Source organism: Delphinapterus leucas, chromosome 1 (genome assembly GCF_059928025.1).
Source record: "Delphinapterus leucas isolate spDelLeu-1000000601 "Yukka" chromosome 1, BTC_Dleu_Yukka2, whole genome shotgun sequence".
Taxonomy (NCBI): domain Eukaryota; kingdom Metazoa; phylum Chordata; class Mammalia; order Artiodactyla; family Monodontidae; genus Delphinapterus; species Delphinapterus leucas.
The window spans coordinates 64,482,796-64,510,515 of NC_143129.1; the positions used below are offsets into that span (position 1 = coordinate 64,482,796).

General features: G+C 37.8%; 1 protein-coding gene across 2 annotated transcripts; it reads right to left on the bottom strand.

The window, feature by feature from the left end:
- Positions 1–1,485: 1,485 nt before the first annotated feature.
- Positions 1,486–27,720, bottom strand: FMO3 (flavin containing dimethylaniline monoxygenase 3). Of its 2 annotated transcripts, XM_022560063.2 has the most exons (9): positions 27,013–27,720; positions 25,909–26,046; positions 16,707–16,895; positions 15,538–15,700; positions 15,145–15,287; positions 14,172–14,371; positions 9,585–9,940; positions 7,301–7,373; positions 1,486–6,600 (listed from the first exon to the last, which is right to left on the bottom strand). In XM_022560063.2, the coding sequence occupies exons 2-9, from the start codon at positions 26,038–26,040 to the stop codon at positions 6,258–6,260; spliced, it is 1,599 nt and encodes a 532-aa protein (XP_022415771.1). In that variant the 5' UTR covers positions 26,041–26,046; positions 27,013–27,720; the 3' UTR covers positions 1,486–6,257. The 2 variants fall into 2 exon arrangements, with proteins under 2 accessions (XP_022415771.1, XP_030615684.1); XM_030759824.2 differs by lacking the exons at positions 25,909–26,046; positions 27,013–27,720 and adding an exon at positions 19,652–20,665.

Genomic DNA, 27,720 nt, shown 5'->3' on the forward strand with positions numbered 1-27,720 from the left:
GTTGAGGTCCTAGCGTCCCATACATCAAGAATTAAAGTACCACTCATCTAAATGAGATGTTGAAATATACACCCCAGTAGAGGTGATATTTTCAGCTGGTTCCAGTAATCCTTAATGAGAGTGAATTACAGATTCTTTATTGAGATTACTGTGAAAGCAGGAGAAATATGAGAGCAGTGGGTATTTGAATAACATGGCAAATATTCCAAGGAGCACAAAAGCAGAAAGGAAAACCTGGTACTTCAAAGCAAACCTCATTGCCTCCACAGTTTTCCCCAATGTCAGGGAGTGCCTTGGACTTTCTCTCTTGAGTTGAAATCTCTATTTGCCAGATATCCACACAGTTACGCCACAAGCAGGAGGCTATACATTTCCATGTGGGGTATAGTATTACAACTAATCCTTCTGGCAAGAAGAAATGGACAGTTATTCTGACCAACTTGTGTTTCTAAGTTTGTAAGCTGTATATTTTCAGGCCTTCCTCCATAGCTAAGCCTGGTAGCTGAGTCTTGTGAAAAGCAGCTGTGAATACAGTAGGTACAAAAGCCTATAAGAAAAGGTTTGAGCAATGTAGGTACCATCTCAAGATTAGAAAGGGTACTCAGAACTTTCTTTGTTAAATGGTGTTCTCTTAACCCAAGAAAACAGTCAACTGAGAACTGGGTTTCTAGATTATAGTTGCTTTCCTCTTGTGCTTTGTCACAGAATTAACCTGCACCCTGCCAGGGGATTGGAAGACCCCTGGCTCTACCGCTACCTCTTTGCATGTTTATTTCCCCATCTGCAATATAGGCATGGAGAATGTCCTGGTAAGCTTACATGCTGTTCATGAAAAGAGGATGATAAAAGTAAATCTGAATGCACTTGGAGAACACTGTGATGCCCTAAAAATACAAGGTAATGCTATCTGGATAGGAATGGTAATAATAATGAACAAGGGCAACCATGTACCTCTGGAGTTTATGCAGCAAGTTGATTAGTCTCATGAATTAGTAACATGGGTTTCTTTCCATTAGTTGACTATTAACCCCCAAATAGTCAGCTTCAAAATAAATAATATCCTGGTTTGTTTTTAAGAATCTGATTCCTTTGTCCTTCAAGTATTCCCATTTGCTTCTATAAATGTGAATGTATCAAATACAGAGTACAAATTTGACTTAACCTGATTTATCACCTGGCCTATTTTAAACCTCTTTTCAAGAACAATAGATTGGATATTAGAAAGAATTGCTTAAAAAACATATTTCTTGATTTAATATTAATTGGTTTAACATTTAATATTGATATGATTTGTTATGATAGGTTAATTTTGATACTAGTCATCTTGATAAAAGGTAACTATAATACTTATTTAAGACCTATAAAAGTAAATTTTTATTGCACTACCCAAATGCCAATGGATGTATCATTTTATATAATGAATATATCACAATTTGAGAGTAATGAACAATACTATTTATTTTACAGAATAAAAATGACTTTGAAGGGAACATGTTAAAGAATTTTACTGAATAAATATATATTAAGAATGTATGAAAATGCATGTTTTTATGAAGTGTAGTGAATACACATGCAAATTTATTTACTAATTTAGAGTATCCACTAGTACCAGACACAGTGAAGGCACTGAGAATACAGTGGAGAATAAAACAGGTGGGATTTATGTTCATATTGTAGCTGGGAGTGAGAAAGAGGAAGATAGATAAGAAACAAGTAAAAAAAAAAAGAATAAGATGATTTCAGAAAAAAGAAGCGCCAAGGAGGAAATAAAACAGGATGGTTTGAAAGAGGGTTATGCTGATGTAAATTGGGTGGCCAGGAAAGGCGTTTTTTTTTTTTTCCTGAGATTGTCCTATGTCAATTGAGATCTGAATACCATAAGAAAATGTCAGTATGCAGAGATCTTGAGATAAAGCATTTCAAGCAGAGCGACAGCAAATGTAACTGTTCTCAGTTGGGAATGAATTTAGTCTAAAAGAAAGCCAGTCTGGTGGGAATACAGAAGGGCGGAAAAATGTATCAGATGGGGTTGAAGGTAGAGCAGGATCTTGTAGGTCATGATGGGACTTTAATTTTATTCTAATTGCAATGGCTCACCATTGTAGGGATTTAATCTTGGGGGTGACAAGATTCTATTTGTGTTTGAGAAAGATCACCTTTGCTGCTACATAGAAATTGAAATGTTAGGCAGCCCTAGCAAACTAATACCTGAGACAAAGAAAGGAATCAAGGATCATGCCTGGGTTTTTGGCTTGAGAAACTGAATATTTAGACATCTTATTACCAGGATGAGTAAGGCTGAGGAAGAAACAATTTGGGGTATACATGGGTGTGTTGGTGGTGGGGAAAATGAAGAGTGAAATTTAGTAGTTAAAACTACATGTTTGAGATGCCTATCCACATGCAAGAAAATATATCAAGTAGGCAGTGATATATGTAAACCTAGAAAATTTAGAAGTGGTTATACAAATGGTTCAAATAAAGGAATTTAGAACCATTCCTCATCACTTTTGGATGTCAACACAAAGAGCTTGTTATACAGAACTAATATCATTTATCAGTGTTGGTAAGTTGGCCTATGATTTGTATATTATTTGTACTGAAGGGAACTATGTGATGCATGATTTCTGGGTCTCAAAGATCAACAGATCTTGGACAGACACAATAAGGTCAGATGTCACCTTGAAATCCATTCCAAATTAGGAGCAGTTGTGACATTCTGAAAAAAATGTACTGGATTAGATGTCATGAGATGTGGCTTTGGATTTGAACTGTGCCCTTTCTGGATGAGTGTGTAATCCTGGATTATAATCTCTAAGACTCAGATTTTTCAACCATTTTATAATGATTCTTATTAGGGGTGATTTCACTCCATTTAGGACATTTTTGAAATTTGCAGGGGCAGTTTCTGTTGTTGCATGATTGGGGAGTACTAGACATTAGGTACCCTGTTAAGTCCTATACAATGATTTGTCCAATATTTCAAGCAACTTTTGAAACCCAGTGGTTGTGTATTTGTAGGTAAAAAACCCAAAGAGGTCCTAAACATTACAATGGGGCTACAGTGGTTAAGATATATTTTTTATATGTGTATGTAGGTTATATTGTCTATAAATTTCACTTCAGGACTGTAAATAGAGCATTGTAAAATACTATTAAAAGGGGGACATTGCATTGGATTGTGTTGAGGACTATTGACTTTTAAGATCTTGATCAGAAGGGCCATCAGAGAGACCACTGGGCCGAAGACTCATATTCATAAAGGACCTCACATTTATTCTTTTGATGTTGTCTCCAAATGAGATTCACAATGATAGAACTGAAAGATGTTTTCTATCTTAAAACATTGAATTTGCAGCTGTGTCTTAGGGTACAGCTAGGGTATTATGAATTCCTATTTTTGTAATAAAACCTATAATTATCTTGTGAATATATATGTAATATTATGTCATATCTTTTGCTTTAAAGTTTTAGTTTGTCCTATATAAACTTTTAAAATAAATTACAGTTTTTATAATATTTTTGACATTTCTTCATTTAAAAAATTGTTCTGATAGAAAAAAGTCTCAGGCTTCTCTTGACTTCTGAGAAGCCCTGGTGATAAGACCTGTGTTAAAGGGTTATTCTGAATATTAATTAAGCTTCAATACTTTAATTAAACTCTAACATAGCAGATGCTAGCAATTTCTGAAAATCTTGGGCAACTGAGAACACAGAGGCTGGATTTCAACAAAAAATTAGAAGTTTTTGCTTGCTCAAGGCAAAGTTAGATTTTTATTTTTTTTTCAGTTCTCTGTTACATACCAGACTGTACCTGAATGAAGACAGGGACCATATCTAACTCAGCATCTTCATCACAGCATGTAGCATGGTTGTGTCTAGGGGAGCATGCTCACTTCTTGGAAGACAGTTTGTGGTTAGCATGTGGAACACCATCCCAGAAGATCCAAGAGTCCTTCAAAGTGAATACTCCTGCCTCCAATCGTTTCTGCTGAAGGAAAAGGAAAAAGGAAGAAGGAAGGGGAAGAGGGAAGATGAAGAAGTTAGAGAAAGAAAAAAAGAAGTAAGAACAGTAACAGAGAAGAAAGAAGAGGAAGATAAAGAGGAAGAAGACAGGAAGGAAAAGGGGAAGTGAAGAAGATTGGTAGGTAAATACACTGAAGACTGACTTTGGTCTCAGCATTTGGCTAAAAACTGCTACTTGGCTTCAGAATCTGGAAACCTCTGAATGGCTGAATTGCCGAAATCCATTTCAAGGTCCTTCCTCCCGTTGCAGAAAGCGGGTGTGGCCAATAATCCTGTGATCCTGCAGGTCAGCTTCATATCTAATCAGCATAGCTATGACAGCTGTACAAAAAAAATTTTATTTGCTTTTATTTTTAATATCTGACTATGCACTTTTAAGAACTGGTAAGAATTTCTAGATGAAACTGAGAGTGAGAGAAATCTTTTGTGCCTCATATGTTCAAATTGTGTGTCAATAGAAATACACACACACACACACACACATATTTAGTCTTATCAGAATAACTTGTGGAATTGAATGATTGAGAACTACTGTTATGTACCAAAGTAATTAAGACATTGATAATAGTTCAGTCTAGTATGGGAATAGATAGATGTTAATAGGACTATTAAGAGAGTATGTTGGCTACAATAGTTTAGGAAAACTATTAATGAGCCAATTAATGTTTACAAAAACTTAAAGAATCATATGAGGAAGAATAAAAGAAACTGTATCATATCAATTTTAATCGTCAATTTATTTTGCATACTAGCATTTATAACATGAAACAAAATAAATTTTATGTGCTGTATTTAATTTGTTTACTTGATTCCATGTGGGCCACAGGGCTTCAAGAAAAGTTCTGTTTCACTTGGGAATATTTGGGAATACTTCACATCTGTGAGAAGACCTTAAAAGCAGACTATTATTTTGCTACCTTAAACAATTAGGAGAAGGGAACGATTTAAAGTTGTCTACAACAACATCCATAATAAATCTTAGCTCCAAAGATTAAAATATCAAGAGAATTTTAAAAAAAAAGAAAAGAAGAAAGTGTTAGAGAAAAATGTGATCTCCTCCTTCTCTTGTTGCTCTAATGGCTTCAGTTAGAAATTTTGTAAGTATTTCGTAAGGAATATGGATTCCAGGATTTTGTAAGGAGTATTTTGTCTAAAGAAGCATAATAGAGAAAGGAATAATGAATAAGAAAGATAAAATGGTATTTCCCCCCAAATTTGTGACTGTCCCTTTATAACCAAGTATAGCACACAAGATTTTTTTTTTAAATAAAGTCTGTTTGGAAAAAAAAAAAGAAATGAAGGTGTAGTAAGAAATATGGAGTTTAACAACATGCAGAGCCCTCTGGTGGCTGGTGATGCTGACAGATTATTTTATCTGCTCCATAATGTCAAACTTGAAAATCTTTAGCTATCAAAATTTAACTGTAACATGTAATAATACTTTAAAAAATAAAATTTTAGATTTATTCTGGCACCCCATTCTATAAGGGTATATAATTTTATATGATCTGTATCAGGTTTTATTAGGCTTGGGTCATAGCTTTGGCTAAATATTTAATTTTTTAAAAGACTGTCCGTTCAGTTAAAAGGTATATTTGGTGTTCTACTCATTATTATTGTTATTGTTGTCATTATTTTGCTGCTGCATGTTGGAAAGTTGGTTCCTTATTGAGAATCTAAATAAAATGAGTTACTTCTTGCTAACTTTCATTATAAATGGGGTCTCCATGCTATGTTTCTTGGCCAGGGGACAGGAGGAATCGCCTGGAGGACAGAAATAGAATATAATAGCCAAATTCTCCCCTTGATCCTGCAAAAAGTTTGTAGAAGTAGGCTGGGACTATCATATTGCAGCTACTCTGCTTAATCTGTTCTTTGTTTCGATTTGAAATACATATTTCAAACATTGTTTAAGGAGAAAAGGAATCATGTCAAATGTTTCAGGAGATGATTTAGGTTAGAGATAAAGAGGATATATCTAATTATGAAATGTTATGGAAATGTTATGGAATTATGAAATGTTAGTGGAACCTGAAGAGAACTGATTAATGTTCTTTAGATCATGACATGATTCTTACAGGGGCTTATTTAAAGGCCTAGAAATAGTACTGTCTTACTGACTAATGCCTGCTAAATAGGAAAGTAGGAGGTGTGCAATTCCTAATTTTTAAATAGCAAAGTTTCTTCCCGGGTAGCGTTAGTAACTTTCAGAATCCTAGATGGAATGATGATTAGAACAACACAAGGAAAGCAGCAATTGACAGAACAGAAATAAGAATGGGCCTGAACCAACTGCAAAATAAGCAAGGCTTCAGAGGACTCCCAACAATTCTTGTCGTCGTGGGTTTCAATGTCCGGTCCCACTGGGTCAGGATGGCATTTCTGGCTCCTGGCCACTTCCCCGGGCCCACCAGCCTAAACTGATACGAGCTGCAAGGGCCAAAGTAAACCTCCAAGGCCAACTTTGGATCTGTGAGAAACAGCCATGGGATGTTGGGCTTTGCCCCAATGAAGGAGGCAAGTTCATCCATATAAATGATATAATCCGTCTGTATGGTATTGCTTTTGCCAAACCTAGGGGCGGGAGAGGAAACAAGACTGTGGTCATCCACGCTTTGTATAGGAACAAGAACAGGGAAAATGCCTCACACCTTTTAATCCATGGGAATCAGCATCTATCCTTTGTGTTGGAAAGGGGACTATTGCTCATTATCCTGTACTTCGTAGTTGTTACTAAAGGACTTTCATACTGATCTCATTTGGACATTGCACAACACGGCAAGGCAGCTGAGAAAGGCATTTTTATTCACATTTACAAGTAGGTAAATTGTCTCTTGCTCAAGTGAGGTTATTACTTCATGGCCACTGAGCTAATTAGTGACAGAGGTAGGACTGGAGCCCGGTTCTTCTGACTAGTTCTCATTTTATTAGAGCCATCTGTTGGAAGGCATCCTTTACATCTTAGAGGATTTATGGGCTAGAAAATTGAAGTCCACATCCACATGTTCCCAAACTCCTCTAACTTCTAATCTTTCTGGGTTTCCTTTCTATGACATATTGCAGGAGCTATGGAGGGTTAAAACAGGATTTAGTGGGGTATCAGGTGCAAAATAGATCCTGGATATAAATATTTGTTGAATGGCTGAATTTAGCTCATAGCTGTCAACGTAATGACCTCACTCAGGGCCATTTAAAACTAAAACAGTCCCAAGTATTCACAAATTCTGCTTTTTCTATGAAAATTCTACATCCCCTTTACAATAGCTGCTCTTACCATTTGAGCTTTTTCCCCATTTTTTCATCAATGTCATTCATCATGTCCTTGACAGAAGGCAAAGTGCAAGTTCCTATAAAAAGGGAAAGACATGATAATAGTTAAATAAGTCTGGCACAGGACCAGCTTGCAATGTTTCCTTTTTAATAGTGAGTTATGAATCACATTAGTATTTCCAAATTTTTTGTCACTGTCTAGCAAAATAAAATTTTGAGACAAACATACAGGTCATTCCCAGTCTTCTCAGTGATGATACTCGTCACAATAATTAAAAGCCATTACCCAAATAATCTTTTATCTTTGTATCTTTGCACTTAAACCAGTTATCGGATTTAAAAAATCAGTTTCAAAATATTAGATTATATATTCTAATCTCTCAGCTTTATTTTTAAGTATGTTATCTAATAAATTGTAGCCAAAGGTAAATAGGCATCTCTTTTTTAAGATTTAAGAAAAAAAATCTTCATAGGAAGTTATCTTGCTTTGCCAGGAAAGGGAATTTCCAGCAGATAAGATAGAGAATTTAGTGAAGCCGCAGGGTTCTCTCTGAAAAGCCAATAGCTCCTGAATGAGACTGAGGATATGTGCTGTCCATAAGTCACCAAGGATATAGGGAAGTCCCAGGAGACCAAATCTGAGTTGGGGTTGCCCCAAGATTTCAGGCTCTTTCTGGCATCAATTTACAGAATTCTCTGAAATCTAGACCCAAACTTTTGTACCCAGATGCTTCAAATTTGTGTGGTTTCTTTGGCAATTCTGGGATCACCTGGAACCAGAATTCCCAGCCTAGCTCTGATTGCTCAAGACCTACAATGACTTGCCTAACTCCCTATTCCTGAAATCCTTATAGACAGGGTCATGTGAACAGTCTGTAGACATGGCCTTGTTTCAAACCTTGGAACTCATTCTGTCCTTGGGCAGGAGGAGGGATGGAGAAGAGGCTATATTCTATAGCCCACCAGCTATTGCCATTGGGCTGCTTGTAGCTGACCCCTCTGTCCTGGTACCCTGGTTCCCCCAAATTGGATTGTTTGCCTTATCTTCCATTTCCCCCAAGACTGAGTCTTTGCCTTGTGCATCAGTTCTCTGTTGATTGGGTATCTGCTTTTCTCCTTTCTTCAGAGCCCAGGTTACAACTCTTGTCCACACAGAGAGTAAGTGTCCCACATTTTAATGCCAGTCTCTTTGAACCTGGACCCTGAGCCTAGCTCTTTCTAAGTAGAATTTCATGCCCTCACCTTCCTGGCTGCTGCCTCACTGGAGTAACATCATCCTGCAACACATCTCTGCTTGGGGACCGGGGAGTGAAGGAGATTCAGAGAGATCACTGATATAAAGGACTGTAATGATGTGGATAGTAGCCTGGTGGTGGGCAATGATGCAGGCTATGTAGTTGCAGGTTCCAACCACCAGTATAAAAGAACATTTAAACCCCAGCAAGTCAGGTAGGACTGGAAGCCTTAGATGTGGCTTCAAAGGAAGCAGACCAGCTAAGATTCCTTATCCATAATTTTCATACTTTAAGACCAACTAGACTTTGCACACTAAACTTTGACATCTCTATTTGTTCTTTAACAATGGCCCTGTTTGGTCTTATTATCTGAATTGGCCCACGACTGCATTTAAAGCTAGTGTGAATCTGATCCCAGTGCCTAGGGCTGGATGATGCTGCCTGCCTTCTTTACTTGGCCCCAATCAAGTTTGTTGTTTCCTTTTTCTTTTTAAAATACAGGAATTTAGTATTCCTTAGAGACGGACTGTCTACCACACCAAGTGCTTTCTGCTTCTAATGATCCGTGGCAGGGAAGAAAATAGAGCAGGAAATCCACTTCCTCTATAGCAATGATAATTTTTTTTCATGACTGTGGATGTTTAAAGTTGGCTGGATATTGGCTTTGAAACATCTTTTATTACCCTTTCAAGAAATGTCATTCTATTGAGTTTTGAAATCTTAATTTTATAAAGTTGTCATGCATTTAAGATGAGAGTCTCTGGTGTTCTCAAGTTTAATGAAAGGTCTTGGGTAATTAACAGTTCTAAGGAGTTATTAATCACAAACTACTCCTTGAATAATACCTTGTACTATTGTTTATGACAATCCAATGTAATATATTTTTAATTGTTTATAAAATATAATACTAAAAAATGTAGAATTATAGATTCTGGAAACTGGATGGGACCTAGGATTTGTCCCTTGTTATTAGGATTATTGTTTTCACAAAGACTCAAAGCCATTCTCATTGGCTTCCATCTTTCCCATCAATGAGCTTCTTTGTCTACTTACCCTTTATTACTCGTACTGCCCAGCGAGACTGCAGGTCAGTTGTGGGGATGACAGCTCCAAGGGACTGGACAAGGCCAATCACTGCCATGGTTGGCTTCTCCAGTGAAGGTGGGAAGATGCCTTTAAATAAGGTGACCTCGTTGTCTCTGCTCTTAATGATGGAGTCATCAAGGAAGGGGTAGGCGTAACTATAGCCTGTTGCAAAGATGACACAGTCAATGGCCTCAAACACTGTCCCATCCTCAAAAATGGCTGAAGTCTCTGTAAACTCCTTCACATTTGGCTTAACGGTCACAGTGCCACATAGAATGCGAGCCGGGAGCTCATCATTGAACACGGGCTCTTTCCTCAGGGTGCTGTATGGAAAACAGAGATGACCATTAGAACAGTAACATTTCCTGTTTCTTTTATTGGTCCATAATAATTAATTAATGATTGTTAATAGTTAATTAGTAAGGAAGGAGAAAACGACTCGAGATTTTTTAATGTGCCATGGAGTGTCACCAATATGGTTGAAGAACAAAACTGATGTATGGTAACATTGTGGAGTAAGAGAAATTGTTTTTTTTGCTGATCCCTTCTCTATTTCCTGTGATCTTTCTCTTCTCTTCCACAGAGCTCTCTCTAAATCCCAGAATAAGCACCCAGGCCCTTCCCCCTGTTAAAACCTATATCAGGAAAAACTCTTAAAGTCAGAGTACCTGGGTCTTTAAATTTTTTTCTTTGCTACTTATCAACTGTGAACCTTGATCAAATTAAGTTTTCTTAATTTCTCTTGCCTCATCTTTCTCATCTGGAGTGGCAATAAAGTTATACCTACCACAGGTCATTGGGAGACCTAAGTAGTATAAAGAATTTGGCATAGTTTGTAGCACATACATAGTGCTCGAAATGTTAGACATTATTCTTAACATAGCATACTCCAAAGTGGTCATCGTGATGTAAATAAGATCAAATAGGTGGAAGGAGGCTAAAGGTGGGAAGACTGCAGTCAGGTTCTACCATAATATGTGAAGTGTGAGCCCTGTGCAGACAAAGGCACAAGTCAGGTGAGGGAGGGAGCATCTAGGAATTTAAATAAGGCCAGGAGCAGGAAGAGGCCACTGGAAATCTGGAAAGAGAGAACTTCTGATTACTTTTTATTCAGTAACATCTCTAGTGAGTACACATAAATCTGAAGTTAGGGGTGAACTGAATAGTGTTGAAGGAAAAGACTTTGTTCTTATAGGACGGTGAGAGCTGTGAGAGAGCCATAGGTAGACTCCACTGGGGAGGAAACTGAGCCAGACAATGAGATTGGTTGGAATGCTAATTGGAAAAAGGCTGGATTCAACTGCTCGAATTACCTGCCATTTATCTTAAACCCACTGCCGTGTTGAAACTTCTTTTGTCAAGGCCACCAGGATCTTCAAGCTGCCAGATCCCATGGTCTACTCTTACTCCTCACTTTACTCAACTTATTAGCAGCATTTGACACACTTGATGGTGTCCTCCTCCATGAAACACTGTCTTCATTTTGCTTTCAGGTCATCACTCACTCTCGATTCCTTTCTACCTACCTCGCTATTCTTTCTCAGTGTCTCCTGCTGAATTCTTCTCCTCTTCCTGACCTCTAAATGATGATGTGCCCCAGGACTCAGCCCTCATACCTTTTGTCTTCTCCATCTCCATTCATTCTTCAAGAGACGTCATCTAGTTTTCATTTCTTTAAGTACTATCTATATTCTGACCAGTCCACATTTTTGTTGTTGTTGTTTCAGTTCACATTTTAAACTTATGGTTTGAATGTCTCTTCTGTCTTGTGTATCCCACTGCGTTTCCACGTTTTTCTGTGCGAATGTCAAATAGACATTCCAACTTTGATACGTTTAAAACTAAATTTCCGCTTCTCCCATGGTTTTTCACGTCTCAATAGATGTCACCTCCATCCTTGCCCTCTTGCTCAGATCGAAAGTCTGGAAGACATCCTTGACCCTTTTTTTGCTTTCACATCTGTTATTCAATCTAACAGAAAATGCTGTTTGGGTTTACCTTCAAACTGTATCCAAAATCTGACCACTTCTGAGCACTGACGATCCTAGTTCAAGCCACCTAACCCCTCTCATCTGGATGTTTGACAATAGCCTCTTTTTTTAAATATATATTTTTTATACAGCAGGTTCTTATTAGTTATCTGTTTTATACATATTAGTGTATACATGTCAATCCCAATCTCCCAAGTCATTCCACCACCACCACCACCACCCCTGCTTCCATACATTCGTTCTCTACATCTGTGTCTCTATTTCTGCCTTGCAAACCGGTTCATCTGTACCATTTTTCTAGATTCCACATATATGTGTTCATATACGATATTTGTTTTTCTCTTTTCTGACTTTCACTCTGTATGACAGTCTCTAGTTCCATCCACGTCTCTACAAATGGCCCAGTTTCCTTCCTTTTTATGGCTGAGTAATATTCCATTGTATATATGTACCACATCTTCTTTATCCATTTGCCTGTCGATGGGCATTTAGGTTGCTTCTATCACCTGGCTATTGTAAATAGTGCTGCAACGAACATTGGGATGCATGTGTCTTCTTGAATTATGGTTTTCTCTGGGTATATGCCCAGGTAGTGGGATTGCTGTGTCATATGGTAATTCTATTTTTAGTTTTTTAAGGAACCTCCATACTGTTCTCCATAGTGGTTGTATCAATTTACATTCCCACCAACAGTGTAAGAGGATTCCCTTTTCTCCACACCCTCTCCAGCATTTGTTGTTTGTAGATTTTCTGGTGATGCCCCTTCTAACTGGTGTGAGGTGATACCTCATTGCAGTTTTGATTTGCATTTCTCTAATAATTAGTGATGTTGAGCATCTTTTCATGTGTCTCTTGGCCAACTGTATGTCTTCTTTGGAGAAACGACTATTTAGGTCTTCTGCCTATTTTTTGATTGGGTTGTTTGCTTTTTTAATACTGAGCTGCATGAACTGTTTATATATTTTGGAGATTAATCCTTTGTCCATTGATTCATTTGCAAATATTTTCTCACATTCTGAAGGTTGTCTTTTCATCTTGTTTATAGTTTCCTTTGCTGTGCAAAAGGTTTTAATTTTCATTAGGTTCCATTTGTTTATTTTTGTTTTTATTTCCATTTCTTTAGGAGGTGGGTCAAAAAAGATCTTGTTGTGATTTATATCAGAGAACGTAAACTCTTAGAGGAAAACATAGGAATAACACTCTTTGACAATAGCCTCTTACCCAGTGTTTCCACTTCCTTCCTTGACCCACCCATCTATAATGAGTGATGACCATAAAAGCCAAAGTGGTCTCTTCAAATTAACTTAGATCTTGTCTTCAGTTTACTCAGATGCCTGCAATTCCTTCCCACTGCAATTGCAGAGTAAAGGCCAGACTCCTTACAGTGGCCTACAGGACCCAACATCAACTGGCTATTTTGATGTCTCTGGTTTCATTTCCTGCTACTCTCCTGAGCCCTCTTCTCCAGGAAGAGAAGCTCATTGTAGTTTGTTGAACATACCAGTCATACCCCTGAAGAGGTGATGTCCTAGCTGTTCCCATTGTCCAGAATACTGTTCTCCAGATATCCTCATGGCTCATTTTCTCATCTCTTTCAGGAATTTGCTTAAAAGTTTTCTCAGTGAGACCTCCCCTATGGAGTGTTTAAAATTGTCCTGATGGCACTCCCTGTTACCCTTGCTTGCTTTGTTTTTCCTCCCTGATACATGTCATCGTATGATTTTCTGCTATTTGTTTATTGTCTGTTTCCCACTACTAGAATGTGGGACAGGGATTTTATGTGTTTGTTCACTGCTATATCCACGGGATTTAACACAGGCCCTGGCACATAATAAATGCTTAATAAATATTTGTTGAATTAATGAATTAGCTTTGATGTAAACAGCTTATAACTTGGGTTTTTCACCCACGTCAAAGTAATTTCTTATCATGTGACTGGCTTGGGGGATGTTATAGGAGAGAGTGAGGAGGAGACTGAAGATGTAAACATTGTGGCCATAGTTCAGTGCGAGGGCTCCATTAAGGGGCAGGTGTTGAGAGCGAAGCACAGGGAAAGTTCTGCTTTGCTTAACTTTGTCATTAAGAAAGAGGCAGTAGAGCAAGGTGGCTAAGAGTGAGAGACTCTAGAGTCAGCAAATCTGGACATGGCTTTAACTTCCTGGCTGTGCGGCTTTGGTAAAGTTAACTACATTGAACCACAGTTTTCTCATCTCTGAAATGAAGATTATAACAGAGCCATCCTCATAGTTGTTGTGAGAATAAAGGGAGATAATGCGTGTCCGAGACTCTGACATGTATTAAGGGCTTAAAACATGTTGACTACTATTATCATAACTCTAGGGACTAATTCCTGAGGTATCGATATTATAAAACTTCGCAGCTGTGCAAATCTGGTAAGGAGGATTGTGAATAGGAAAATACCCCTAACTTTTGCAATTCTTTATCCTCTGAAAAGTGAGAGGTGATTACTTCACTTTGATTTGTTTGGGGGTTACAACACACATTAGGGTTGTTGACACTGAAATAAAAATTAGCAGGCATATCATGTTTAACTCTACTTTACCCATTTAAAGGCATCAAGCCATAGTTCTCATGCTTGAATCTTGCATTCATTTGCTTGACGTACCACCAGTCAGAGATGACTGTTGGTAAGTTGTTGTTGAGGAAGGTTTCAAATCGAGTGATAAACATCATGTCCCATGGATAGCCACCATGCCAGACCCGGCTCATCACCCAGGAGCCACTTCTGGAGCTGACGATGACCTTAAAAAACACCATTTCAACCATTAAAGTGGTGACCATTTGTACTGGATATTGTGATATATCCCCCAGATCTGCCTTTAGGAATGGAGTTATTATAACAGCTTCTGGGAGTGTTGCCAGAAGGCATCCCTCAGCTGTCAGCCCTCTTTGGCAGTTAGTTTGGTAACTTATACTCTTTTTGGATTCCCTGCATTCAGTGACTGGTTAATGGAAGGATATAAAGGCCCAGCCTCTCACTTCAACTAGAGACAATTCTAAAGGACTATCCTAGCTTCAGAGTAAGTAAAGGAAAACTTCTTTCCCTTCCCTCAGAGGTATTCATCCAGAGAGCTCTCCCAAATAAACTCCCTGCATTATAATCTACATCTTAGGGTCAACACTCTGTTATACTCCTCCAGGCAAATTTTCATATCTTAATCAAATCTTCTCTGGTGTTGATGACCAATAACTGAATTCTAGTCATATTTCTTCTAGTGCTTATCTGATGATCCCAAAATGATCCCATTAGTTTCGGAGGAATTTACTGGACACATGTTAGACACTAAATGTCCCAAAGAAGCAGATTGTTGAATGGCAACATCACTCCTTGCTGATGTTCTGCCTTTGCCATACAAGCTATTTAAAATTTCACAAGTTACCAGGGAAGTTGAGCTATATGAAACACTACTTAGTCTTCCGATCAAGCACCCTGCTCTTCTCCCGTTTCGTTATCACACCTTTCAAATGGTGTGTCTGTCCCTTTAAAGAACTCCCTTAGTATCTGGGAGGCGTACCTGTTCAGCTGTGTGGCTGAGTTCTGAGGCAATATCACAGCCCGAATTCCCCAGGCCAATCACCAGGACTCGCTTCCCCTTGAATATTCCTGGTTCTTTATAGTCCCAGCTGTGGAAGCATTTGCCTTTAAAAAGTTGTAGACCTGAGTGAAAAGTGGGAAACATATGAATCATTTGATTTTCATTTAAAAAACTGCTATAACAGATCTTGTGGGTGAATATAGTTGCAGTAATCTGGAATTTTAGCACACCAGGTATGTTAGATACAGTGGAAGCATATTTTAATTTAATGTGTACTTTTATAAATTGTACTTTTATATATGTAAGAAAGACATTATCAAGGTTATTCATTCATGTCAGATTTGTAGATGGCACCCTAAATTTTGGCCTTACCTTGAAAGGACTCTTTTGGTAGGTTGGGGTACACATGATGTCCAGAACAAATCATTACAGCATCAAAGACTGCTGATTCTTTTTTACCATCCTTTTCAGTGATAACGTCCCATTGGCCAGTGACTGAGAAATCAGGACATTTATTTACACTGGATACAAGTGTCTAAGAGAAACACAGAAAGATAGCCTTCTTCTTTTCTATGCTAACAGGTAGGTTTGGCACCAACTTGATCAAATAGGATGAAAAAAATCTTTAATAGTGTCTTAGGAAAAATAATTCATTATGAAGGTACATATTACAAATTCAAAATTTCTTCAGAATAATTCAAAACATTAAATGGTCTATATGTTTTTTATCCCCACATGGTTCCTTGTGTATGACCAGTATTTTCTGCAGTAGAAGAGTGATTCCTTTCGGAGCTATGACAGTGAATTGAATCATAGTTTACAAGAGGCATGTAGCACATGTAGTAAATAATCTGGTGGCCAATAATTTTTGCAGTAACAACATTTCCTAATGTATTTCATTAGCCATTTTATTTTTAACATTATTGTCTTAAAATGAAAGATGTTGTCTGTATTCACAGCATAAGTTCTTCTCAAATTTTAGTGTGTGTAAGGATTACCTGAAAAACCTTAGGAATCAGGATCGTGCCTGCAGCCCGGGGAGGGAGCTGTGAAGGAGGAAAGGTTCCCACACCTTGGGAAGGCTCCTCACCAGTGGAGAAATTAGACTGGATGGAGGGGGAGTTTCAGAGCCTAAAAGGAGAAAGCAGCCCCAGCCCCAGCTTATTTTCTAATATAAGTATTTAAGCTTATAATTTTCATGAAAGTTTTGCTCTCTCTGCTTCCCACAAATACCGATATGTAGAATTTAAATTATCGTTCAGCTCTAAATATTTTAAAACTTCCATTGCATTTTCTTTTTTGACCCATAAATTGTTTAGGAAAAAAGAGTTCTTAAGTTAATGGAATGTGGTCAAGTTTTGTAAATCTCCTACATATTCTTGAGAAGAATGTGTATTCTCTAAATCTAGGGTCAGAGAAGCCACATTGTTAAAAACGTTGACAAGTAAGAAAGAGACACTGAAAGAACTAATGGGAATCTACTAATAAAAAGAAAATTCCTCACAGCAATGCCCCGAATTAATTTCTTGATAACATCTTACCTTAAGTTGAATGTATCTCAGGAGGTTCTTTTCTTTGGCAAACGCAGTGATGTATTCCTGGAGCTTACTGTTATGCATAAAGTTGGGAAAGTCATCAGGAAAAGGGAAGTCCGGAAAACATGTCATCTCTTTGGAAGAGTTGGTAAAGACTGACCGATAAATGCTGGCCCTGCCTTCCTCGGCATGGTCCTGTGAAAGTATGGTTTTAAATGGAAGAGAGTTTGTGAATGAGTATACTTATCACAGTCAGGGCCAGTTCCAAATAATTAGCACTCATTTTCAGTCGGCCTTTACCCACAAGTAAGTGAAATAAGATGAGGCATAAATTAACTTCACTTAAACAATTTGATGATAATCAAAGGAACTTAGAATGTGGAAAAATACATCTTTCTTAACATCTTTGCTTTTCTAAGGGAAACAAATTCTGAATTTCATCATGTCCTTTAAAGAACATGTAACTGGAATAATTTTATTCCTTTTAGCCATTAAATACAGTGATAGATATTTTCCAAAATTCACCCATGCATGATTTCAGTGTGTCAACACATAAGCATGGACAAACAAAATGTGATATATACATACAATGGAGTATTATTCAGCCTTAAAAAGAAAGGAAATTCTGACATATGCTGTGATAGGCATTGACTTTGAGGACATATGCTAAATGAAATAAGCCAGTCACAAAAAGATAAATACTGTATAATTCCACTTAGCTGAGGTACCCTGAGTGATCACATTTATAGAGACTGAGAGCAGTGGTTGCCTGGGACCAGGGAGAGGAGGGAATCGAGAGTTATTGTTTAATTTCTGTATTATTTTACTTTGGGAAGATTAAAAATGTTCTGGAGAGGGATGGTGGTGTGATTGCACAGTAATGTGAATTAACTTAATGCCACAGAACTATATGCACTTTAAAATGGTTAAACAGCAGATCTTTATTGTGGTTTATTTACCACAATGAAAAAAATTTCCTTTAGCACGTCATGAGGTAGTTCTGGTGGATTAGATCATGATATTTTCTTATGTACCTAGGGCAGAGAGAAGTTTCGTTGTGTTTAGAACAGTGTTTTTCAAATGTTTTTGCCCATACCCTATAGTTAGTAATATATTTTATATTGCAACCCAGTGCGTGCACACACACAAACACACACACAGTGGGGACAAAAGTTTTATGACATAAATCATTTTCAACAAGTTGAGTTGCACACATACTTTCTATACATTCCATTTAAACATGCAGATTGATTCATTAATTTATATCATAGTACATTAATGAGTCATAATCTCCAGTTTGAAAAACATTGGTTTAAAGGAACTGGGTAAGGAGAAAGGGGAATAGAGGCAGAAAAAGGGGTAATGGTGGATTACTTAAGTCCTAAGCTTTATTCTGGAATTCTGAAATTAACATTGAGGGGAACACTGAGGGAAGAGGGGCTTTTGTTTTCACATTTGAAATTCTGGTAAGATATCAGAATACATATCAAAGCCTCCCCCTGAACCAGCCTGGGTAGGGGGAGGTTGACACAGGAAAGTCAAGTAGCAATGATTAGGAAGAGATAGAACTTTAGTTTAGTTTAGTTCTCTTGAACCCATTCAGTTTGAACAAAACATAGGAGTTCCTGCTTGCTCCCAACAGGGATGCAGAAATTATCTGAGAATCTTAGTACGTAGTTTACCAGAGAGTTGCCATGGAGGAAGCTAAGCGACATTTTAGGAGAGATGCAGAGTGGACCACTTGAGTCAGGGACTCAGTGAGAAAACTGGACCTGGCAAGTGAGGTCTATTCAGCAAGGAGATTCAGTGGCTCCTGATTAAGTTAAGAGAGGACAGTCTCCAGGTTCATCAACTGCTGTCTTATCCTCTTGAAGGATGAGTGTGAATGGTAACCAAATAGAATAGAAACATCAGGAGACCAGAGCGGCCAGAGGACAGTCCCAAGACCTGTGTTTGAATCTGGGAAACTTTGGCTTCCCTTTACCCCAAGGTCATTTAAGTTCTCCTTCTCCATAAGCCCAGATACAATTTTGGAAAGAGCTGAGGGGCAAGGAGGGGACCTGAAAGACAGAGCATTGATCCAAAAGAGACCTAGAGATTAAGCTGTGCCAACTGGGGGTACTCCTTGTGTCTTAGAATGCTTTTATGCTTCTCTCTATGTAATTCTGGACATTTGTCTGTTGTCCTATTTATGCTAGACATAAACGAGTGACCTGAACACTTAGTAGTCTAGTATTACTTACTGACAAAACATTGCAACATATCAAGAACTCGTAGGAGAAAATGGGAGAGGATCTCCCAGGACAGAGTGAGAGTTTTAGGGTTCGCTGACATGCTTCATGACTTTCCCTCAACTTATAGCATGAGGCATTTGGTAGACAGAATTTTAAGAGTGACCCTTAGTGCTCCTCAGCCTTGTACAGTCATTTGCCCTCTGAGTCTAGGTGAAACCTGTAAATATCATATTACTCAAAGTATGAGGAGGATTCAGCTTGTTGTTCGTGGCATTGAAGATGGAGGGTGCCATATGCCAAGGGATACTAGCAGCCTTTAGGAGCTGAGAGGAATCCCAACTTACAGCCAGCAAGGTAACAAAGACCTTAATCTTACCACAGCAAGGAACTGAATTCAGTCACCACCCTGTATGAACTTGGGTGCAGATTCTTCCCTTGTGCCTCCAGATAAGGGCCCTGCCCAGCTAGCAGCTTATTTTTGACCTCGTGAAACCCTAAGCAAAGAACCTAGCTGAACTATGCTGTACTTCTGATCTGTACACCTGAGAGTAATAAATAAGTGTTGTTCTGAGCTGCTAAAGTTTGCAGTAATTTGCTACGCAGAAATAGAAAACTAATACAAGGCCAAAGGTAAGGTTTTGGAGCAAGCCAAAGTCGGGGAAAATTATGTAATGTAACAACAAGGGAGGTGTTTCATATAATAAAAATGATGCAAACCTTTGAGACAGGTTTGAGGTGCTTTTGCAACTTTGGTTGCTTCAGGATAATATTCAGTAAATCCCCCTAGCAATGCTGAGCTGATTGGTCTTCAGTTTTTCTTGGATTCCGAAAAGGCCATGATTAATGAGAGAGGAGTTGCAGCATCAACTAACCACATCATTTGTGACTTGCTTAAAAAAGAAAAAAAACAACACAAAAATATGTCATGAACATCTTACTGTTCCTATTTGGTATTATAGTATATCTCAGAGCCCATGTTTATAGACTGATTCTTTTAAGTTGATGATATAAGAAGTTCATAAGAGAATGACTATAGAGTCATAAATTGCATTTTCAAATATAAATTTTTTGTGGGGCAAGTGTTCAACAAAGAACCAAACCTTGGTTATTTATGGAAGTAGCTTTATTTATTTATTTTTGATTACTAAAGTAACCCAGACTTCTGATTAAACATGAAAGATTATGTAGACGCATTTAACTCTTTTCCCACTAAAATTACTGTAAAGATACCAGAGGTATGAACCCACAAGGAAAAAAAAGAAAAAAAAGTAAAAGCAAACAGGAAATAGCAACAATATTTTGAAAGTAGAACATAGATGCATGAGTGATAACTGACTTAACAGACCAAAGAAAGGTGAAAGCTAAGACTAGATCTAATCAACTGGGAATGTGGATCAAATAATGATACTCTAAGACATTCAAAGTCTACAATCTTTTACTTCACATATATAACTTTTCAGAAAACTACTGAGGATGTACTCTCATATAGTCTACTAAAATGAGAGAATAAAAACAATAGTAGAAAGATAAGGTTTCCAGAAAATAGGGTTACCCAGGGTAAAGCAGTGTAGCTAGCCTAGGGAAAAGAAGGAAGACAATCTGAAAGAGTATCTTTAAGAGATAGTTGAGAGAAGAATTAAGCTGGTGAAACACCTTGTGTGTTTAAACATGTTGAGAGAATTCTGTGGGATGGCCTGGGGTTTGAATTAGAGATAGCATTTATAAAATTAACCCAACAAAGGACACAAGGCAGTTATTAGCTCCAGTGAAAACAAAAAGTTATTTAAGAAAGAAAATATAGCAATGAACAGTATTTACATGGTTATAATAATATAAACATGAAGGTTTACTTAAACAAAAAGAACGGTGTAACTATATGAACAAGAGAAGATAGAAAATCTTGTAAATGGGTGTGCCTTTTGATTGAAATATTCTAAGGGATTGTTGTTTGTACATAGCACCAATCAAAAAAATTCTATAAATACAGAGGAAGTTATAAGAAATGGGTCAAAAATGAATATGGTGAAACAGAGAATTCAAATTTAGCCTAAAAGAGGCCAGGTATTAGAGTGAGAGGAGACACAGTGTTGCCTGATTTTCTGTTTTTCAAAAGAAGATATATCCCTAGATTTTTATGTGAAATATCATGATTTTAAAAATTTTAAAAATGTATAGATCAAATAAAACAGAACAGCTTTAGTATAAAAAGAGCCAGTTTGCTAACTCTAAAACATGTATAAACTATTGATTTTTGTCTGGTAATTCCAACCTCATTGTATTATCTTATTTTTTGCAACCATTTTCCAATTGATGTCCTTCATGGTATAAAATCAGATAGACAGTAACTGATATTTTTCCTCCTTTCCAGTTTCTCTTTTTTATTATCAATCGCTTGTCTTATTGAATTGGCTCAAACTTCTAAAAGAACATTAATCAATAGATCTTTAAGAGAGAACTTAAAAATTTCCTGGAGGCAGTATTTTCCATCATTTTGGTATACATTTCTATTTTATTGTATTGGCAACAGAGAATTTCATTTTATTTATACATTTTTTCAAAAATTTTGAGGCTTTTTGGTTGAGTCAGTTTTAGAAATGTTCCATGGGCACTTGAAAATAAGGCATATTTCATCTTTTTATAGTGTTGTATATCAACTAGTGACAGACCAAAGTACAAGATGCAGTAGTTGTTAAGCTACTATTTGACCAAAACTATGATCCTTAAAAATAAAACAACAAAGTAAACATTAGTCTAATTCTTCAGATTGCACTTCCAAATTTAAAGAGCCAATTAAAAAACCCCAAAATAGGGGCTCCCCAGGTGGCACAGTGGTTAAGAATCTGCCTGCTAATGCAGGGGACACGGGTTTGAGCCCTGGTCCGGGAAGATCCCATGTGCCATGGAGCAAATAAGCCCATGCACCACAACTACTGAGCCTGCGTGCCACAACTACTGAAACCCATGTGCCTAAATCCCGTGCTCCACAACAAGAGAAGCCACTGCAATGAGAAGCCCGTGCACTGCGACAAAGACCCAATGCTGCCAAAAATAATAAATAAATAAAGTTAAAAAATTTTTAAAAATACCCAAAAGGGGCTCCAAAGAAAAACATTTCTTTCCTTAAAAAAATTAACATTGTTTTCTATCTGAAATGGTTTTCCCTCTGATGAAAGATCAAACTGTAGATCTCTATGTAGAGTTGCCAGTTCATAATGAAAAGCACTGAGCACTAGAAATTTAGAATTAGGGCTCATATAACTCAAAGTTTTCAGGCCCGTAGAATATAAATTTTTAGTATAATACTAGAATATTCCAATCACATCAAAAGCCAATGTGGCTGTGGCCTTGTTCTTGACAAGTAATTCAGTGGTAGATTAATTGCCAAGTTTGCATCAGAAAGCAATGTGATCTTGAAATATGGCGTGAGTTTTCTGCTGCTCCCTTGGGTTGTTGACTCTGCTAGTGTGCATTTGGGATGCAGAGGTGGAGGAATTCATAGCTTTGGGTGAGTTTAGGAAGCTTGATAGTGATTATAATTAACACAAGGAGAGACTAAATATTAAAGATCAAATAGATACATAGACTAGAAAAAAATCAGGGGAAGTGAACAATGGGTTGTATGACCAGAAAAAAACAGACTTTATTCATGACACTTCAGGCCAAAATCCAGTTTACTCACATATTGTTTGGGGGACTCCTGAGAAAGAAAAACCTTTCCCCTAGACCTGCATCCTAGTCACAACGTACTTTATTTTCTCAGCGATCAGAGCAGGTGAGGGAAATACATCATCTTGCCTTTAGATCGGGGTTAGAAGAAAGAACTAGAAGGGCTATAGGAAAGTGCTATAGGAAACAGCTACAAAAGTTTGAATTATCTGCACTTTACCCTTTGTACACATAGCTAATATTTGGATCTCTCTGAAAGAAAAAAAAGTTGAGAGAATGTTAAGTGCTGTCTTTAGAAACTAAAGATAATGAAAATACAAAATTTAACCTGATTTTATAATATAATCCCATGATGTGAATTCTAGGTATACTGCTACAGACTCCAGATGTATTTGAGAAACACCGCAAGTCACAATATCATTTGCAATCTTTAAGTCCTCTCACAGAGGTGAAATAGTTTGGAAACGCCGAATAACCAAGTATATTAGTTTCTATTAGCTTCGTGAGGCTATTGTAATAAATTACCACAGACTTGACAGCTTGAAACAACAGGAATTTATTCCCTCATGATCCCAGAGACCAGGAGTTGGAAACCAGTATCACTGGGCCTAAATCAAAGTGCTGGCAGGACCATGTTCATTCCAGAGGCTCTAGGGGAGAATCATTGTCTCTTCCAGCTTCGGGTGGATGCCAGCGTTCCTCGGCTCTTTTAGCATCTTGAGGCCACCTGTATTCCTTGGCTAATGTCCCCTTTCTCCATCTTCAAGGTCACAACATAGCATCTTCAAATCTCTCTTTCTGATGAGGTCGCATTTTCTTTTCTATCTTTGTGTGTCAAATCTCTCTCTGCCTCTCTATTTTAGGGGTTTATGTTATGGCATCTTGAGCCCACCCAGATGATCCAGGATAATCTCATCATCTCAAAATTCTTAATTTAGTCATGTCTGTAAATATCCTTTGTGTTTATTAGGAACATTTACAGGTGCTAGAATCAGGACCTGATATCCTTGAGGGTGCCATTGTTTGAAAAGCCTACCACAGTCCACTGTCAGGCCCCTAAGGATTCACATTTATCCCACATGCCAAATACATTCACTTCAGCCCAACATCCCCACAGTCTTAATCCACTGCAGCATCAAATCAAGTCCCAAATCTCACTTATATATCATCAGCTTAAAAGTCCTAAATCTCATCATCTAAATCAGGTATGAATGAGATTGAGTATGATTCACGCTGGGATAAAATTCTCCATTTCTGGACCTACCAAACAAGGAAACATGTTGTCTTCCTCTAAAATACAGTGATGGGACAGGCACAGGGTACCAGTTACAAATGTTCCCATTCCAAAAGGAAGAAAATGGAAGCAAAAAAGGAGTCACCAGTCCCAAGCAATTTTGGAATCCAGCAGGGCAAGTTTCATTAGGTTTCAAGACCTGGTAATAAGCATTTGTGTCTCAAGGCTTCAGCTTCTGTGTTTGAGGTTCCAGCCTCTGGGGTAAATTTTCTTTTTCTTGAAGAGTAGCACATATTTGCAGCTGCGTAGTTTTATCACTCTGTGATGCTAGGTTCAAATTTTTAAAGTCTTCCTTGAATAACAAGAGAGGCAGCTGCTCTCAAAAGCTATATCAGCAGTGTCTTTCTTCAGCAATGCTTTGCAAAGTAAGTATTTATTTATTTATATTTATTTATTTTTGGCTGTGTTGGGTCTTCGTTGCTGTGCGTGGGCTTTCTCTACTTGCAGCAAGTGGGGGCTACTCTTTGCTTCGGTGCGCAGGCTTCTCATTGCAGTGGCTTCTCTTGTTGCGGAGCACGGGCTCTAGACTCACGGACTTCAGTAGTTGTGGCACATGGGCTCAGTAGTTGTTCGCAGGCTCTAGAGCGCAGGCTCAGTAGTTGTGGCACATGGGCTTTGTTGTTCTGTGGCATGTGGGATCTTCCCGGACCAGGGCTGGAACCTGTGTCCCCTGCATTGGCAGGTAGATTCTTAACCACTGAGCCATCAGGGAAGTCCGCAAAGTAAGTTTGAATATGAGGATTTGGTTAAGATCACTGTGTAGAAGACTTGCCTGCTCAATAAGCCACTTGAAATGTCACCCAGTAGTTTAAAAAGAGGTTAAGAATTCAGGCTGGAGAGACAAGTCAGATTGAATTGAGGTCTTGTCTTTACCATTTACCAGCCATTTATCATTTTTTCTTTTCTTTTTAAGCTTCAGATTCATTTGTAAAAGGGAAAAACTCATACCTAGCTTATAGGATTATTATAAAGACTGAATTAAATGGGAATGGTGTTTGGCATATAGAAAGTGCTCAATAAAATAGCCCTAAGATTCATCAGTGTGCTAATCTGAAGATCTGTCAGCACATTCCAGTGACATGCTGGGCTCCACAATGTTATAAAAGATACTGCATGGTTTGAAGAGTTCTTTACAGCCTAGAAAATATCTACATTAATAAGAATAATTTTCATATCTTTATAATATTTAAAGAGCTGTCACAAACACTGTCTCCTTAAATACAACCTTTTATTAAGTTATAAAGTTTAATACTAATTTTGCATTTGAGAAGGAAATGGTGGCTTAAAAAGGGTTCATGATCTTCCTATGTTTGCATATGTGTTAATGGTTTATCAGAAGAAGAAGAAGAAAACAGGAGTAGGCTTAGCCAGACAGCATTCCTAAGGTTGGAGACACTGAGGGAGTTGGGGGCACAAGGCAGCCCGCACACCCGATGATATGCTTGTCAGACAACCTAGGAAGTGATTTAACGTCAGCTTACAAGCATGTCTGCTGACGGAGTCCTTAATGTAAATGCATAGAAGTAAAAAGTAATTGAAGAACTTCAAATCAGTGTGTCCTATTTTGGTTCCTCTCGTAGCTATCTCATGAATTATGTGTTTTTGGCAAGACCAAAGTCAGCACCTGAAATCTTAAAATCTGTGGTCTGAATCACTAAGAGGATGTTCCAGAACCCCAACAAAAGAATGGAAAGAGCCGTTGCTTTTTAAATGAATAACTCATGTAATTCCATTACATAAACCTAACCAATATTTGACCGTGTATTTTATCCCCAAGTGGCTCACTTATTAATGATTTATTGGAGTTGAGCTCTGTACACAGAGACTAACCAGCCCACTACCTCATTTACTTTTGAAGTAAGTAAGGGACTTACTTTCCAACCTGCTTCTGATGTTGTGTTTCATAGAGTGAGTGTAACTGCCACGACAGCTTGTTTGGAAGGCTGTGTTCAAGCAATGTGCTCTCACACTTCCCATTTCACTCCCCAGTCTATTGCAGTGGCGTCCCACTCACCGAGAATTTCCACAGGCCCCCGACGTCTTCGCCCTTCTCAAAGCAGGTGGGCTCCAGCCCCTCTTCCAGGCAGCTCCTGATGGAGGCCAAGCCACTGATGCCAGCTCCAATGATGGCCACTTTCTTCACCATGGTTGCCTGTGCAAGGGCCCAGGGAACATTTCCAGCAACAGTATTGCTGAAGACTCATTTTTGGATTTTTTTTTTTGGTATCACTTTTTGGCTTAATAAGCAACTTTGTTTTTGCACCAAGAAAAGCAATATTAAAAGAAAATAGATCAGAACTTTTTTTTAGTTATCTAACTATACTTTGCATTTCTCTTTAATTTCTAAAGAGAATATTTTTTCCTCCCAAAAGAAACACTTTGTTTTCAGTCAACTCTCCAAAATTAAGAGGCTGGTGATCTGGCAAAATATTTGTCTTCTTTGCCTTTGGCCTTTTGTCAGTTACTCTGTACTAGAGACAGTAAATGGGAGAAAGAGGAGATTCACCACTAAAGCACATATACACACACTTATACTCACAAACATTTATGTATGTATGAAGGAAAAAAAAATATGTGTATGTATATAAATGCCTATACATACACACATATAAATACACACATATTTATTTCTTCTCTCTACTTTAACATAAGCCTTGAGGAATAAGGTCTGGCTATATCTGTGTTTTGGTATGCCAGGAAGTCACCCTCTTTTCTCCCCTAATAATATTCTTCACCTTCTCAATTAAAAAGAAAAGTCAAGTCTCTTTATCTAAAAACAACTTCTTCCCACTAGCTGCTACCCTCAACCTCCATTCTCTTCTAAAAAAATTATGTTTCCTAATCTTTTCCTACTCCTGACAATATCTTTAGACCTGACTATTACTTTTCTCTGTTTTTTTCTTTTTAGACAAAATCACATAGATATGCAGAGAAGTAGATTTGGATGACAAAAGTCATAATCCTTAATTCTCAGAAAATAAAAAATATCTACTTGAATTATACGTCATTCTCATTTTGGCCATATTTGGTATAAATATAGCATGCGCCTTCTCCATTTACCAATCCCACTCTCCTCCCTCTCACATCATTAAGTATCATCCTTTTTTTCTTTTTCTACCTTTTCTTTATCTTCTGTTCTTCTGAAGGTTTAAGTCTTGTCCAAGATATTTGGGCAGTTTGAAAGAAAAAATGCTTCCCTGAACCAACACTCCAGGGGGGATTATTGCAAAATGGGAGGAGCTGCTCTTAAAGAGGAACTCATTTCCCAGTCCTCCAGCAAGTGAGGACACCATCGGCTCCCTGCCAAGGGTGGGGCTCTGCTCTAGTCTCTTGGCTGCCCAATCCCTGCTTTCCCTTTAGTCCTAGTAAACCCAATCTACTGCTTACACTCTTGGGCTCTTGGCCTGGGACTCCGGCATTTGTCCCAGATAGATGACTCTGCAGTTTTCTGCTCCATTTTATGATGTGTTATTCAAAATTTACCTTATTTTTCTCATTTCTTATTCTTCTCTGGGTATCTCATAGTAGCCCCCCAATACTGTTGAAAACTAGCTGTTTAACTGAGATATCCCAGCAGTGAAGATGGGTTTTCTCTCTTTCCTCTTATCCTCTCTTTGGACCTTTGTGGTCAAAGGCCTAGATTTCTCAAATTTGTATTTCTTTGATTCTGGTCAGTGTGTAGTCATGGAAAAGATCAAATTCCATAAATTGATCCATTAGCACCAGGTAAAATTATGTTGGTGATGAGACTAAATAAACTGCACTTAACTCCCGGTCATGAAGTATATTGAAGTTTCTAAAAATTGTTTCCCTACCAACCATATTC